Source organism: Maniola jurtina, chromosome 17 (genome assembly GCF_905333055.1).
Source record: "Maniola jurtina chromosome 17, ilManJurt1.1, whole genome shotgun sequence".
In the NCBI taxonomy this organism is placed as follows: domain Eukaryota; kingdom Metazoa; phylum Arthropoda; class Insecta; order Lepidoptera; family Nymphalidae; genus Maniola; species Maniola jurtina.
In genome coordinates, this window is record NC_060045.1 from 3,817,153 (window position 1) to 3,830,807 (window position 13,655).

General features: G+C 36.8%; 2 protein-coding genes across 2 annotated transcripts in view; one reads left to right on the forward strand and one right to left on the reverse strand.

The window, feature by feature from the left end:
• The first annotated feature begins 244 nt into the window (after positions 1 to 244).
• On the forward strand, positions 245 to 2,134 carry LOC123873867 (NADH dehydrogenase [ubiquinone] 1 beta subcomplex subunit 5, mitochondrial-like). The gene is made up of 4 exons (XM_045918964.1): positions 245 to 265; positions 379 to 629; positions 726 to 936; positions 1,732 to 2,134. Exons 2-4 carry the CDS (start codon positions 397 to 399, stop codon positions 1,936 to 1,938), a joined length of 651 nt encoding a protein of 216 aa, XP_045774920.1. The 5' UTR covers positions 245 to 265; positions 379 to 396; the 3' UTR covers positions 1,939 to 2,134.
• Positions 2,135 to 3,012: 878 nt separating this feature from the next.
• LOC123873853 (protein PRRC2C) overlaps positions 3,013 to 13,655 on the reverse strand; it is an 88,771-nt gene continuing 78,128 nt past the window's right edge. The window contains exons 3-8 of the mRNA XM_045918944.1: positions 8,863 to 8,925; positions 7,837 to 8,034; positions 7,502 to 7,628; positions 6,994 to 7,187; positions 6,470 to 6,621; positions 3,013 to 6,352 (exon numbers count right to left, since the gene is read on the reverse strand). Coding sequence (XP_045774900.1) covers positions 5,878 to 6,352; positions 6,470 to 6,621; positions 6,994 to 7,187; positions 7,502 to 7,628; positions 7,837 to 8,034; positions 8,863 to 8,925 — 1,209 coding nt within the window. The 3' untranslated portion in view covers positions 3,013 to 5,877. The remainder of the gene's footprint in view (positions 6,353 to 6,469; positions 6,622 to 6,993; positions 7,188 to 7,501; positions 7,629 to 7,836; positions 8,035 to 8,862; positions 8,926 to 13,655) is intronic.

Genomic DNA, 13,655 nt, shown 5'->3' on the forward strand with positions numbered 1-13,655 from the left:
AATTGTATGAAATTGGTTGCTACCCTTTGGTAATTTATTATGATTTATTCGTTTATTATTAAGATCCCTATAATACTACATATCAACAAACCAAGTTATCGATTTATAATTTTTTTGATAGTGTTTTACCTATTCCTTAGTAATAATTTTAAGACATACTATCAAAAATTGTGTAACAGGCAGGATTCGAACCTGCATCTCGCCTGGTTATCGCACCTTTCACCGTTCTCATAAAGCTCAATCCTCTCCACACGCATCATAAGACGTAAGCGCACAGGCAAGAGCGAAGCGAACGTGTGGACGCCTCATAAAAGTCTATTGCTATGGTGTAGTGTAGAGTGTAGACCATAGACTTTAGCATAGAAATTTTTATATTAGGTTGGTAGCTTTGGAAAGATGACATTTCTTCTGACCCCCGTTGTCACTGTCACCGTCACCTGTGGGCTGTCGCCTGTCACATTTTTCATAATAAAAATGGTTTCCTGGAGTGCTTTAGGCCGATCTTTCGGCACAAATCTTTTTAAGAATAACTTAAAAACATCGTACATAGTGCAAAATGTAAATTTCTCGGTAGGCAAAAAGTTAGCGAGCGATCATGGCCCTAGAACCATGGCATTACAGCCGTCCAGGTAAGGTGCTCCATTCAGTGATTACCTAACCAATTTAGAAGAAAACTCGTATTTACGTAGATTCATCAAATAATTTTGTACTTACCTACATTACAGGTGGCAATGGCACAAATTCAAGGACATGTTCCATTATTACCTGATGGTTGGGCTGATTCCTGTCGGTGCTATAATTTTCTACAGTAATGTGTTTATTGGGCCTGCCGAGCTGACCCCTATCCCTGACGACTATAATCCTAAGCACTGGGAATACCACCGCCATCCCATCACCAGATTCATCGCCCGATACATTCACAACAGTCCTCAACAGGTAATTTATGTTGAAGATTAATTTAATTGTGTGATGTCTGGAGAAAAGTACTGTCTTTGAGCAATGGATGTGTGAAAAAAAGGAGACCCATGGTCAGTATTGAGCAAGTGATGGGTTGATCATGATTGTCTCTGTAATCCTTCATAGCTAAATGTTATGATATTTATCATGCATGCTATGAAAGTATACATTACCCTCTTTAACTTGAACCCCAATAACTCTAAATCCTCACTAAGACAAAGAAATTAGTTATTCCCTTCTGTTGAAGTATAAAAAACCTATAACTCAAATTCAATATAATTTCCCTGTGATGTTCTATTCATACATATCACACTGTGACTTGAAGAACAAATCTAACAGACTTTATATCTCGAAAGAGTAATAATATGTTAACTTTGCGGCATCTATAAATTGAAATTTGTCTATAGGACTCTTCATCTCGAACAAAATTTGAATTGTTCAATAACAAATTCCAAAAAATCATTTAGCTGACAGGGCGATTTTTTTCCTTTGCTTCATTGAAAGTGTCATTCATTACTGCTTGTGCTGTCTACATAGAAAATTGGTTTGCTATTTTCAAGTTCATTCTTTTTCCTTAAAATAAATCTCTATAAGTTGAATTTTTATTCTCTTGAAGTATCATTGTATAAAACTTAAGTGCCTCTATATGTTGAAATCGAATAATTTAAAACTCCTTACCTCCAAGTCCTCGATAAGTCAAAGATTTGTATCCTTTTCCTTGAAGTTCGAGTCAAAGAGGCTCCACTGTATAATCTATTTTTTTTCTTATTACAGGAATATGAGAAGTTCCTCCATTACATAGATGAAGAAGCTCAAAAGCAGAAGATAAGAGCTCTAGAGAAGCAAGTCAACAAAAAGATGGCAGAGAGGAATGACTACCAAGCCTACTATTACCGACCAATGGTCAACAAATACCTCCGCATCAACAAGAAAACTGGTGATGATATCTTGGAACGTATTGGTGATGACTATAAAGATTAAGTTTATTCTGTTATACTATTATTAGTAATTTAGTGATCAAGTGTATAGTAACATATTGTTATATGTAGATAAGTGCAACCTTTTGAGTTTTTCTATCTTTTGATATAATTTATTGGTTTTCTTCCATACCATGATTAAAGGATGCTTTCTGATTTATAGTTTTCGTTGTGAATAAATAATTTGAGACTAAATAATAGATGGATTTTTGAATTTTATTCATTCTTAAAAGCAGATATTTTTTATGCCTATATTACTTTAGGGTAAAAAAGCTTTCAATTGTGAAATAATTATTAAAATTGGTTCAGTAGTTTCAGAGTTTACAGTTTAAAAACAAACAAAATCTTTCCTTTTTATAATCACTACCCTACTCATATTATAAATGCGAAAGTGTGTTTGTTTGTTAGATTGCCCCTCAATCATATTGCAACCAAGCAAAGGATTGATGACGTAATTTTTTTGCATAGGTATAGTTGAAGACCTGGCTACTTTATATACCAGAAAATCTAAGAGTCCACAGTTGGATTTTTAAAAACCAAAACCCACGCTGAAGTGGGCAATTGCTAGTATGAGAAAAAAATATTTTTGTTTGAAAGGTGGGCTGATCGAGAGTGTTCTTAGCTATAATTAATCAAAGAACCGTTTGAAAGTTATCAGCTCTTTTCTAGTTTTCTTGTAGAGGTTTTTGTGTCAGGGGTTTTTTTAAATTTTGAGTTATTAATTTATTAGCTGATATACTACATTAGAAACTTCAATTTCAACTTAATCAGATGAACAATGCGCGAATGCATTTATGTGTAGTTCGCGACAGGCCGAGATGGCAATCGAGGTATGAGGCGGGGGGACACCCCACACCCGCACTCGTCTGCACCGGGTAAGCGCCGGTGCTGTGTGGGTGTGCGGGGCGTCCGCACACCGATTAGATATTTAGACCTATTCGTTTTCTTACGCGATAGTAAAATTAATGTTTGTCTTAGACTCTAAGACAAACATTAATTTTTGTATAAGTTATACCTAGCCAGACTTTTTTGGTAAGTATAATGTGATACTTACTAAATAGGATAATAAAACACATGATTAGGTAACATTGTTATTTAATTTACAGGAAACTTCTAACGATTGACAATAGATTCCGACATGGAAACCTTATAAAAGAAACCTCAACACTTACCTAGGTTCATGCTAACTCAACTTGATATGATTCTACATTACAATATTTAAAATTTAAAATATTACCTTGTGACTCGTTTGAGATTAGGATGACAGACGGACTGTGGTTATGTTAATTTCCAGTTTTTGGCAACTAATTAGGGTCAACACATACAGACAGAGTGGAGTAGAGCCAAGTGGAACAGTCTTTGTGTTAAAAACTTACACTCCGCTTTGCCCTGTTTAATCAAGGATCCCTTGCAAATCAATCTTTTTGGCAACTGTAAATAAGTTACTTGGCAACATCTTGGCAACGTTGTTATTTGTCAAAAATTGTACATTTCTTTTGACAGATAACAATGTTGCTAAGTAACATAACTACAGATTACAGGTAGATAGCGCCTTTACATAATAGACAAAGGGTTAAGGTAATTTTATATTTATTCGCGCTATTTTTCTGCTTTGAAAATTTATTTTAAAATGGCGCTGTGTAATTTTACCGTGCGAGCTCATTCTCATATACGTACTGAAAACAAAACAGGAAACTGAAAGGACGCATGGCACGTTTAACGCGGCACTAGTCGTCGCCTTTATGTCAAAATAAATAAAGGTTAGTTTGAGTTATTATTCAGAAAGGCTCTGCACCTTGGTTTCACTCCATTCTGCAGGTCTGCGTCGTGCCTTAGTCACATCGTATAGCTGTTGATCCAGATAGGATTTTCTATGGTAAGCATATAAGAAATCCTTAAATATTAAAAAAATAATACTACCTAGCTTCTCTATTTTTTATTTCGAAATTAAGTACAATATACCAATAATATTCTTAGAACCCAAACGTATAATTGGGTTTGGTATTTTATAAAGTCTCTAAGATAGTAAAGTGTGCGCAAAAAAGTACTCCAATCTGAACTCGAAGCGTATGACTGCGCATTGTACAAAAAGGATCTCCGCTGGGCTTGTGTATATTTTAATTCTTAGGTTGAGATCTATAGAGGGCACTTTGACTTTGCTTAGACTTAAGATACTGTTAAAATGAGACAGAGCTATACTGCTGACATAAAACCATCTCGTTTTAATTGAAGCTTAAGTCTGAGCAAAGTCAAAATATACCTACTCTATAGATCTCAGTCAAGTATAGTCTATGACGTACGAAAATTGTCATGTTGCAACTTCAGATTGGACTACTTGTTTTGCGATCACTACTTTTACAATATGAAAATAAAAATTGCATTCCGCCTGGCAGATGATGGTGACAAACACTGACAAACCATGAGAAAACCTTGCAAAATACCTTACTCAATTTACTACTTGGAGTTCTAGAATATACTTAAGAGATGGGTTGGATCACCATAAAATCAGAAGACTTAGCATCAAAATTTGACTGCTATTTAATGTGACCATCGCAATATGTTTGATGTGCTGACAGTGTGACTAAATAGTAATTCTGTTGTTCACAATCACTGAAATAAACTAAAATGATAGGTCTAAATGAATTGCTATCTCTTTCATAATGCTCCCAGCGGAAAAGGATAGCACTAGATTTCGACTTGTCAATATAAGTTTAGTTTAAGGATTATCTACAACAGAATTAGCTACAGATCTCACTATTGGCTAAAATGCGCTGATGTATTAGCAGGAATACCATAATTCAGCCAATCACAACAATTGCGGTTACCGCAATGCCATAGGTAAAAATTTTGGTGCTAACTCTCAGTAAATAAATTCTTTGGCAATGCAGTAATGCACAGAGCTCCTAACTACGACTGTTACACACAAATTACAAAACGATATGATTTCTTTATCTCATTCGTTCAGTCTTCGCAGTTTGTAAAATTCCAACTATGACCCAACATTCTATTTAATTAAATTGCTTTTTATAACCTTCGGTTTTAAAAACTATATTATTTTAGGAAATGTATGCGATGCCTTGGGCTAATTCGCACGAGGGCTTTTTTAACGTCGATTAAAAAAGCGTTCAAATAGAACACATGCATTCTCAAGTATCTGTTCAATCGACAACGCTTATATACAACGTTATTACCCGCCAACGCCGGGTTTTAACGCAACGCTTTTATAACGCTCATGCGAATTAGGGCATAGCGGTGCCCTATCACTTTGGTTCGCGTTGCCGTAAGACTGGTTGCAGTGCCGTTGCTTGGCAACAGTGCCAAAGGTGAGACTTCGTAGTCAAATGATTATCACGTTCAATTAAATAATGCATAAAATTAGGCCAAATGTGGTCCAGAACGAAAAAGAACCCCGTCCCCAAGTACTCTAGTCTGTCCTACTCCTAGAGTGTTTTGTAAGCTGAAGCGCGCGAATGATTTCCTGAAACGAAGGTCTAGTAGGTGAAGCTGAATGAAGGGGCGATGAATGCACATAACCACGTTTCATGGTAATGCATTCCAAAGTGATAGGGAACCACTAACACCACAGCATACACTGCCTTATTTATGTTTAACATTCCAATTATAATAACAGTATGAGAGCAATTTTGTAATGCACTACTCGGTAACGTAATCTTTATCTATATCTATTTCTAACATTATCTATTTCATTCATATTGTCTTATCATAATATAAAATAATGTAGGGTAACAAAAGGAGTAAAAAAATAGAAATGAAATCATGCTAATCATTATTTTATAAGTTACAGTAATTTATTTATGTCTAATACGAATTTACAATACTTGTAAAATTTTATCTTTGTTCCGATAGTACCTAACGATTTCCGAATCTAAAATCTAAAGACGGCTAAAAGTTTCTAAGATGTAAAAATTATATGGATATTTTATTATTTAGCTTTTTCTTTTTCAGCTTGTGCCGCAAGTTTTGCCTCCTTTTTAGCTTTCTTCTTTTCTTCTTTAGCTAATAGTTTCGCTTGTCTTTCTTCCTCTTTAGCGAGAAGCTTAGCTTGTCTTTCTTCTTCTTTAGCTTGTAATTTAGCTTCCTTTTTAGCTTCTTTCTCCGCCTTAAGTCTAAGTTTTTCCTCTTTTTTCTTTTCAGCTATTTCATTCTTTTTATTATCATTAGTTTCGTCTTTTTTATTCTTTTCACCTTGCTTTACGTTTTCATCTGGTTCTTTCTTTTTCTTTTCTTCTTTTTTCGGTTTCGCTTTGGGGTTTTCCTTTTTGCTGTCAGTCTCTTTGCTGTGATCTCTTGATTTTGGTGGGGTTTCGTCTTTATTAGGGGGTTTTAGGGGTCGAAAAAAATGTTGTTTATTCTTTTGTGGCGATGTTTCTAGCTGCGTTACAATTTTTTGTGCGCACCTGTGAAAGTATGAATTGTGCTTTATAGACCTAGGTATATTTTTAGAATTAGTTAATTTTTAACATTACCAGTAATTTTAACATTATAAGTAATTATTTTTTAAGAGTAGGTTCAACCTTATTCTAGTCGACGCTGAAGCGGCAGCGGCGCTTTCTCGCCGTCCTTCGCGGAATTCTCTTTGGAATTCGCGGATTGGAGGTAGTCTGCCTGAAGGTTCTCCGGCCGGCCCACCCGTATAGCTGTGTACTTGATAATCTTGCAATCTTGCCTGAAATAAGTGAAAAGGAATTTGTTAACAAACGTCGCACGAAAACTAAGTAGTTCTCTTTAAAGGTACGATGAGCATGTGGATAATATGGGTCATAACTCATAACTCATATTGATTTAAATACTTTGGACGCGGCTTTCATTGGTGCTGTATGGATAAGTAAGATAAAATTACCGTCATGCAAAGAGATACAGTAGGTTGCCTCAGTTTTGGCGGAGCAGAAGTGGCAGGCACCCTAGGCACCGCGCCAACAGACACGTTCTAGTCTCCACCACTTAGTTCCTCTATAAGACTCAGTAAAACAATTGGTGCTGCTCATATTGCCAACCGGTGTTTGATCATACGGGCATTACTTATAGTAGGTAAAATTACCTTCATGCTATGATGCTGTGATCGTCGCAGGCAGTTGGAGGCTGGTTGCCGCGCTTTTGGCGGAGCGGAGGCGGCAGGCACCCTAGGCACCGCGCCTAGACACGCCCCACCACACTTCGCGCCTCCACACAGCTTGGTGGAACAACCAGTGTTACTCACATTCCCACCACTGTTAGACGATACGGAAGATACACCTGGAATGTGTAAAGATTTATTTCCAGGAGAATTCAGAAACATTTATGAATATCCAGAATTAATCGCGAATTTAATGATAAAAGACTTGTGAATTCTATAATGAAAATGAAAATTGTGTTGTTGTGCAGGTTTCCTTACGATGTTTCCCTTCGTCGTTAAAGCAAATATTTATATTTCTTAGAACACACATAACTCCGAAAAGTAGAGGTGCGTAAGCTCTAACCTCCCGAATACGAGCTGGACGTCTAACTTCTTGACCATTAGGCTATCACGGCTGGTTTGCCTTGAAGTGAATGCAAAGAAGTGTGTTTACCTGAAAGGGAAGACTCGCCACTGGTGACGGAGTAAAGCGATGCGGAGGCAGGCACTGACCGCGCACCGACCGAGTACGACGACACGGATCCTGGCACTCCCCATGACTTTCCACTTCCACTTGACACCTAGAATTCAGAACATTTTTTTTAATTTATAGACTAGCACTTGGCTGCAATCAGACCTGCTGGTTCCTGCGCCAGGCGGAGGCTCTTCGCCCGGTAGATCACACAGCGCAGTGGCAGTAGTCTTTGTCTGACAGCCATCTGGCAGACCAAAAGTTATTGTGTGTCTATTCCAAGTTCCAAGGAAAGATAGCAGATTTTCCTCACTCACCTGCCAACTTTTGCTGGTCACCAAGCGAGGTGCCTGCCGCAGTCGCAGGATCTTCGCCCGGCAGATCACACAGCGCAGCGGCAGCAGTCTCTGACTGACTGCCATCTGAATGGTCTTCACGAAGCACCTCCGGCAGACCACACGGTGGCCGCACGGAGATGTTTGCATCGTCGCCTTCGCATTTACGCATATTACACACTGGAAAACGGAAAAGACAGGTTTCATTAGCGGGCATTGAACTCAGTCCAGGAACCAGTGTAGTTGGCTGGAGTAACCACAGAGTTTCAGGTACCGAAGGCTCGCTCTTCAAAGATGTTTAAATATATAGCGATTCTTGGTCATCATCATCATCATCATCATCATGATCAACCCATTTCCGCCCCACTACTGAGTACGGGTCTCCTCTCAAAATGACAAGGGTTTAGGCCACTGCCACGCTGCCTGGCCCAATGCGGATTGGCAAACTTCACACATTTTGAGAAAATGGAGAGCTCTCAGGCATGCAGGTTTCCTCACGATGTTTTCCTTCACCGTTAAAGCAAGTGATATTTAATTGCTTAAAACGCACATAACTGAAAAGTTAGAGATGCGTGCCCGGGATCGAACCCCCGTCCTCCGATTAGGAGGCGGACGTTCTAACCACTAGGCTATCACAGCTGATTCTTGGTACCACGCAATAAATTGTTAATCAGCTTGCATAGTGCTGCAACCGGTGATTTGCCGGGATTAAAAAGCCTATGTCCGCCTCCAAGATAAAAGCTATATCTCTATACCAAGTAGATAATGCCCACAACTTCATAGTTGATCCACGTGGAGTTAGGCTTTTTAAAAATCCCGTGGGAACTTGGATTTTCCGGGATTAAAAGTAACCTATGTCCTCCCCCGGAATGCAAGCTGTCTCGTCAAAATCGGTTAAACGAATGGGACGTGAATAGCTAGTAGACAGACATACACACTTTCCCATATATAAAATTAAGTAAGGATTAGTATGGATTATTGTGGTATGGTTATAATCAAAATTCTTACTTCTTCCTCGGGTGACGTAGCGAGTTCAGGCTCATTTTCTTCCAATTTATTGAGCAATTTATCCTGTAACAAGGAAAAGTTTGTTTAGTGAAAAGTATATAATACGCACTTGTAGTAATTATGATCGAGTATTTATCTGTCCATGTTATGATCATAATAATTTTGTGTTGCTAAAGCACCTCTAGGTAGATGTAGTTACTCGTTTATCTAATGGTTAGTATGTGCGACTACGAACGAGGAGGTCCTGGATTCAATTCTCGGGTCGGACCAAAAACGTCTTGGGTTTTTAACCGACTTCAAAAAAAGGAAGAGGTTCACTTTAGTTCGAAAGTCTATCATTTATTCAAAATAGGTACCTACTAAATTGTGCTCTTTTTGATGTAGATGTGTGTCTTAGTGGTGATAAATAATTAGGGGAAGTCCGGGAGACTTGCTCAGGTGGGAGAGTTGAACCACCTTTTAAAATTCAGCTTAAATTTCGCGCTAATGAAACGTCAAGACGTTCATTGGTAAAGCGTGGGAGGCCAATAACCAGCACGCCGCCATTTTTTACAATGGCCGGTTTGTTTGGCTATCAGGCTCGGAAAAGTGTTTTTGTTACGACGAAGTAAATTTTATTAATTTATGTATTTTTAAGATTGCAGCCGTGTTTATAGAGTTACGTATTGTGTGTTATTACTATTGTACTGCCTGATTATTGTAGTTTGACATGTGCTAAGTATTTTTTTGCTAAGATTGATTGTTTTTTCTGTGAGTAAAATTTAATGGCAAAGTAGTATATGCGGGAGAGTTGAACCATGGCGGGTGCGGGAGATATGACCAGTGGAAAAATTTGAAGTTTTATTTAATAAATTTAGAAATTTAGAAAGAAAACTTTGAAAACTAAACAAGGTTCGAAACAAAAAGCCCAGAGAAAGAAAACTGGAAAAGGCTAAAAAAAATAAAAATGTTAATGATAATAGTGAAACCGAGTGTGAAGACGTGTGTGAAGATGTTGCGTACGTTTTAGGGTTCCGTACCTCAAAAGGAAAAACGGAACCCTTATAGGTAGGTTTCATAGCACAAGTACAGGAATAAATCTGAAAACCGCGGATTTGTGGTTACATCGTTAAAAAAAAAAAATTCAAATGTGTTTCAATTTTCAAAATAAGATAACTATACCAAGTGGGGTATCATATGAAAGGGCTTTACCTGCACATTCTAAAACAGATTTTTATTTATTTTTATGTATAATAGTTTTAGATTTATCGTGCAAAATGTTGGAAAAAAATTCCGAGTGCGCGAGTCTGACTCACATCAGTTTTTTCTTTATAAGAAAAGCAATAGCTATGTTTATTTATGATTTAATTTCATTTTGTGATGTTTTGTTTAGTATATCTGTAATTTAAGCTACAAAATGTTTTTATTTTCCCCTTTAAAATGCTATGTTCAACTCTCCCCAGACCCCGGTTCAAGTGTCCCTCGGGGTGGGGAGAGTTGACCCAAATCCCATTTTTCATTCAAATATATATAACATATTTTAGTATTATAATTTCGAAAAAGTATTTATGCATAAGTAATCCTAAATAAATAAGCTACTGTTTATAATTACAATTGAATCACTAAGCCTCATTTATAAGAAAATACGACACTTTAAGCAAAAAGCGGTTCAACTCTCCCGGACTTCCCCTAATTATGTACCTACCTAAACTTAAAACTAAAGCTACGAGGGTTCCAAACGCGCCCACAGTCTTACAATTACAATGTTTTAGTAGTTATATCAGTTGAAATAAATATATTTCATTTAACTTCTTAAAATGTGAGTAATTCGCTTGATAAGTAGGCAATTAGGTAGGCAAGTCAAGAGTCGGTCAACGATCAAATAGAAACAGTGAACCGTAGCACGACTACACAAATGCCTTCAGCCGTGATTAAACTTGCCTCGGCAATCTTCTATGGAAATTGCATGATTTCCTAAAATGTAATCAGAGAGCACAATTTCACGATTCCACACGGCCACACCACAAAATAGTGCAGAGCGCAAAAACACTGCTATTTACCACTATTTACGTACCATCACAGCGTCCACAGCTGGTTAATACATAACAAACTTTTGTAACAAAAAGTTTGGTTTACGAATTTTGCGGCTGAGTGATCTTCAAACATTTTTTTTGGATTACATAGTAGAAATACTTAGACTAACACTAATTTTCTCGGCACAAGATATTGGACATTGGTTAACGGTTTAATTTTATTATTCAAACACTATAGTTGGTGCCCGCAAATTCGTGAACGTGGATTTAGGTTTAAAAACCCCGTGGGAACTCTTTGATTTTCTGGGATAAAAAGTATGTCACTCTCCAGGTATTTAACTATACCCATGCAAAAAAATAGGTCGATTCCTTGCTCCTTTGCGACGTGATTGAAGGACAAACCAATAAACCAACAAACAACACACACTTTCGCATTTATAATAGTTATATTAGTTATGGAGGTAGTGGATGGGTGAGTAATTATTTTATTTTAATCGTGAAGACTGGTGGAAATCGGAAGAGGAGGAAAACGTTGCATGACAGTTGACACCAAAAGTAAATAAGAACCTTCTTATGTTTGTACCAGTTAATAGGTGGAAAACTATAGGTACCTATCTAGTACAGGTATAGTTTTCCGAACAATCCGGGGAACTCCTTCAAAAATAACCGAAGAATGCTCATCCTCAGAATCAATCACTGCTATGCTAACGTCGTCTGTCTCATGATCCGATAGAATGTTGGTGTTGCACGAGTTTCCTCTTATAGGTTACTAAGTAAACTAAAATATTATAATCTCATTGTAACGAAGGCCACAAAATTTTATTATCACATCTTAAGTGATTGTAGAGTAGGTGCTCAATCTGAAGACCAGTTGCACACCAGTGTGTGGTATTGCTTAATAGAGTTAGGACTAGAGTTTCCATATCTATTTATTCGTCTGTGATTCCTTGGATATGAAACTTTTATTTGTAATCAAAATTATTTATTACTCCGTAAGTCTTTGGCTGTGCTGTATTTAAAAATATAAGTAAAAAATGCAAAATAATTAATTATACGGTTAGTAGTCAGTATCTACCTACATATTAATAATAATATGTACCTACGTCCTTGCCCGTTTGAAGATGTGAATATTTAATGCTTTATTGATCAGGCAAAGAAAAGAACAATCTTTTGGTAAGAAAGTATCGTTATCTTTTTTCATTTTTTTGCGCGCGTAGTCAAAATGTAGGTAGGTCTGTCTAATATTATAATATTGGCGTCACTCAGAAAAGCAGGTATTATTTAAATATTTTTATCGAATTATTGGAATGTCCTCTCCAAAACCAACACAAAAAAAACACAAGTTTAATGTGCAAGGTTATCCGAGAGTTTTAATCTAAACAAACTAATGCCAAAATAAATAATTTAATTAGAGCGTGATTGCTATCACAACATCTAATTATCCAGTTCACAACCCAAAATACCGAAAATATGCGATATCGCTCCGAATCTCAGAAGGAGACTAAACTAAAACCTTCAAAACACCCGTATTTATGCAAGTTCAACCTTGTTGGCCTCCTAGTAACAGATTGTATGACATCGAATGAGCCAAATATCGATTTTATCAAACTACCTGCATTAGATAAATTAATAATTTTATATTATTTTTGACAACTCAAATCAATTTTTAAAAATAACCTTACAATAAGGTTCACGGCACATGAGCGCAGATTAGAAGCGCATTGACGACGTACCCTTTTCCACACTTATCTACTTAACGAGCGGAAGTAGCAATTAAGCATTCAGTTTACTTTGAAACAATTATTTATTAAAGACGCGTTACTTCGCTTGGACTCCGTGCCTGTACCTTGAGCCTAGCAAGTGGAAAATTCCATGAACTCCGAACCTGGCGTTTTTCATGCCGCCATATTTTTCTTGGTATATATAACAGGGCAAACTATAATATTATAATAATAATAATCATCTCCACGTAACTACATACATACACATAACTTACATAAGTAGGTAATTACAATGTATACTCATGGAAATATTTAATTATAATTTACCTACCTATCTGTTTTACGTTAATGCAACATGTTGGTACATACATACACACTATCTATTTATTTATTATCAAGAAGTTTTTGTACGTGGTTACCCTAACACTAATGATTGCAACTACAAAATAATCATGATTCTTGATGACTGCTGATCAATCTCTCACATCTCAATAATAATGGTATGACTCAGAATTACCTTTGAACTTTCAATGTTTATTTACCTAATGACTTTTGGCTTCTAGTAGGACAATTTCAAACGAGTCGCAGGAGGCGTATGGAAATCAACAAGACACAACAAGTCCAGCTGTGGACCGATAGTCGTCCACAGTGGACATCTATCGGTTTTTAGGGTTCCGTACAAAAGGAAACACTTATAGGATCACTTAGTTGTTTGTCGGTCCGTCTGTCATGTCTGTCAAGAAAACCTATAATTATGGTACTTCCCGTTGACCTAGAGTCATGAAGTTTGGCAGGTAGGTAAATGTTATAGCACATGACGAAGGAATTTCCACCGTACATCTACCTGTCAAGGGCTATTATGTATAGCGAATCAAAGTTATATATTATTAACAAGTGTAAATTAAAAATTTATAACACCCCCGACAAGTGAAGGTTACAGTAACTAGAAAAGAGCTGATAACTTTCAAACGGCTGAACCGATTTTCTTGGATTATAGCTAAGAACACTCTCGATCAAGCCACCTTTCAAACAAAAAAAAACTATATTAATATCGGTTCAT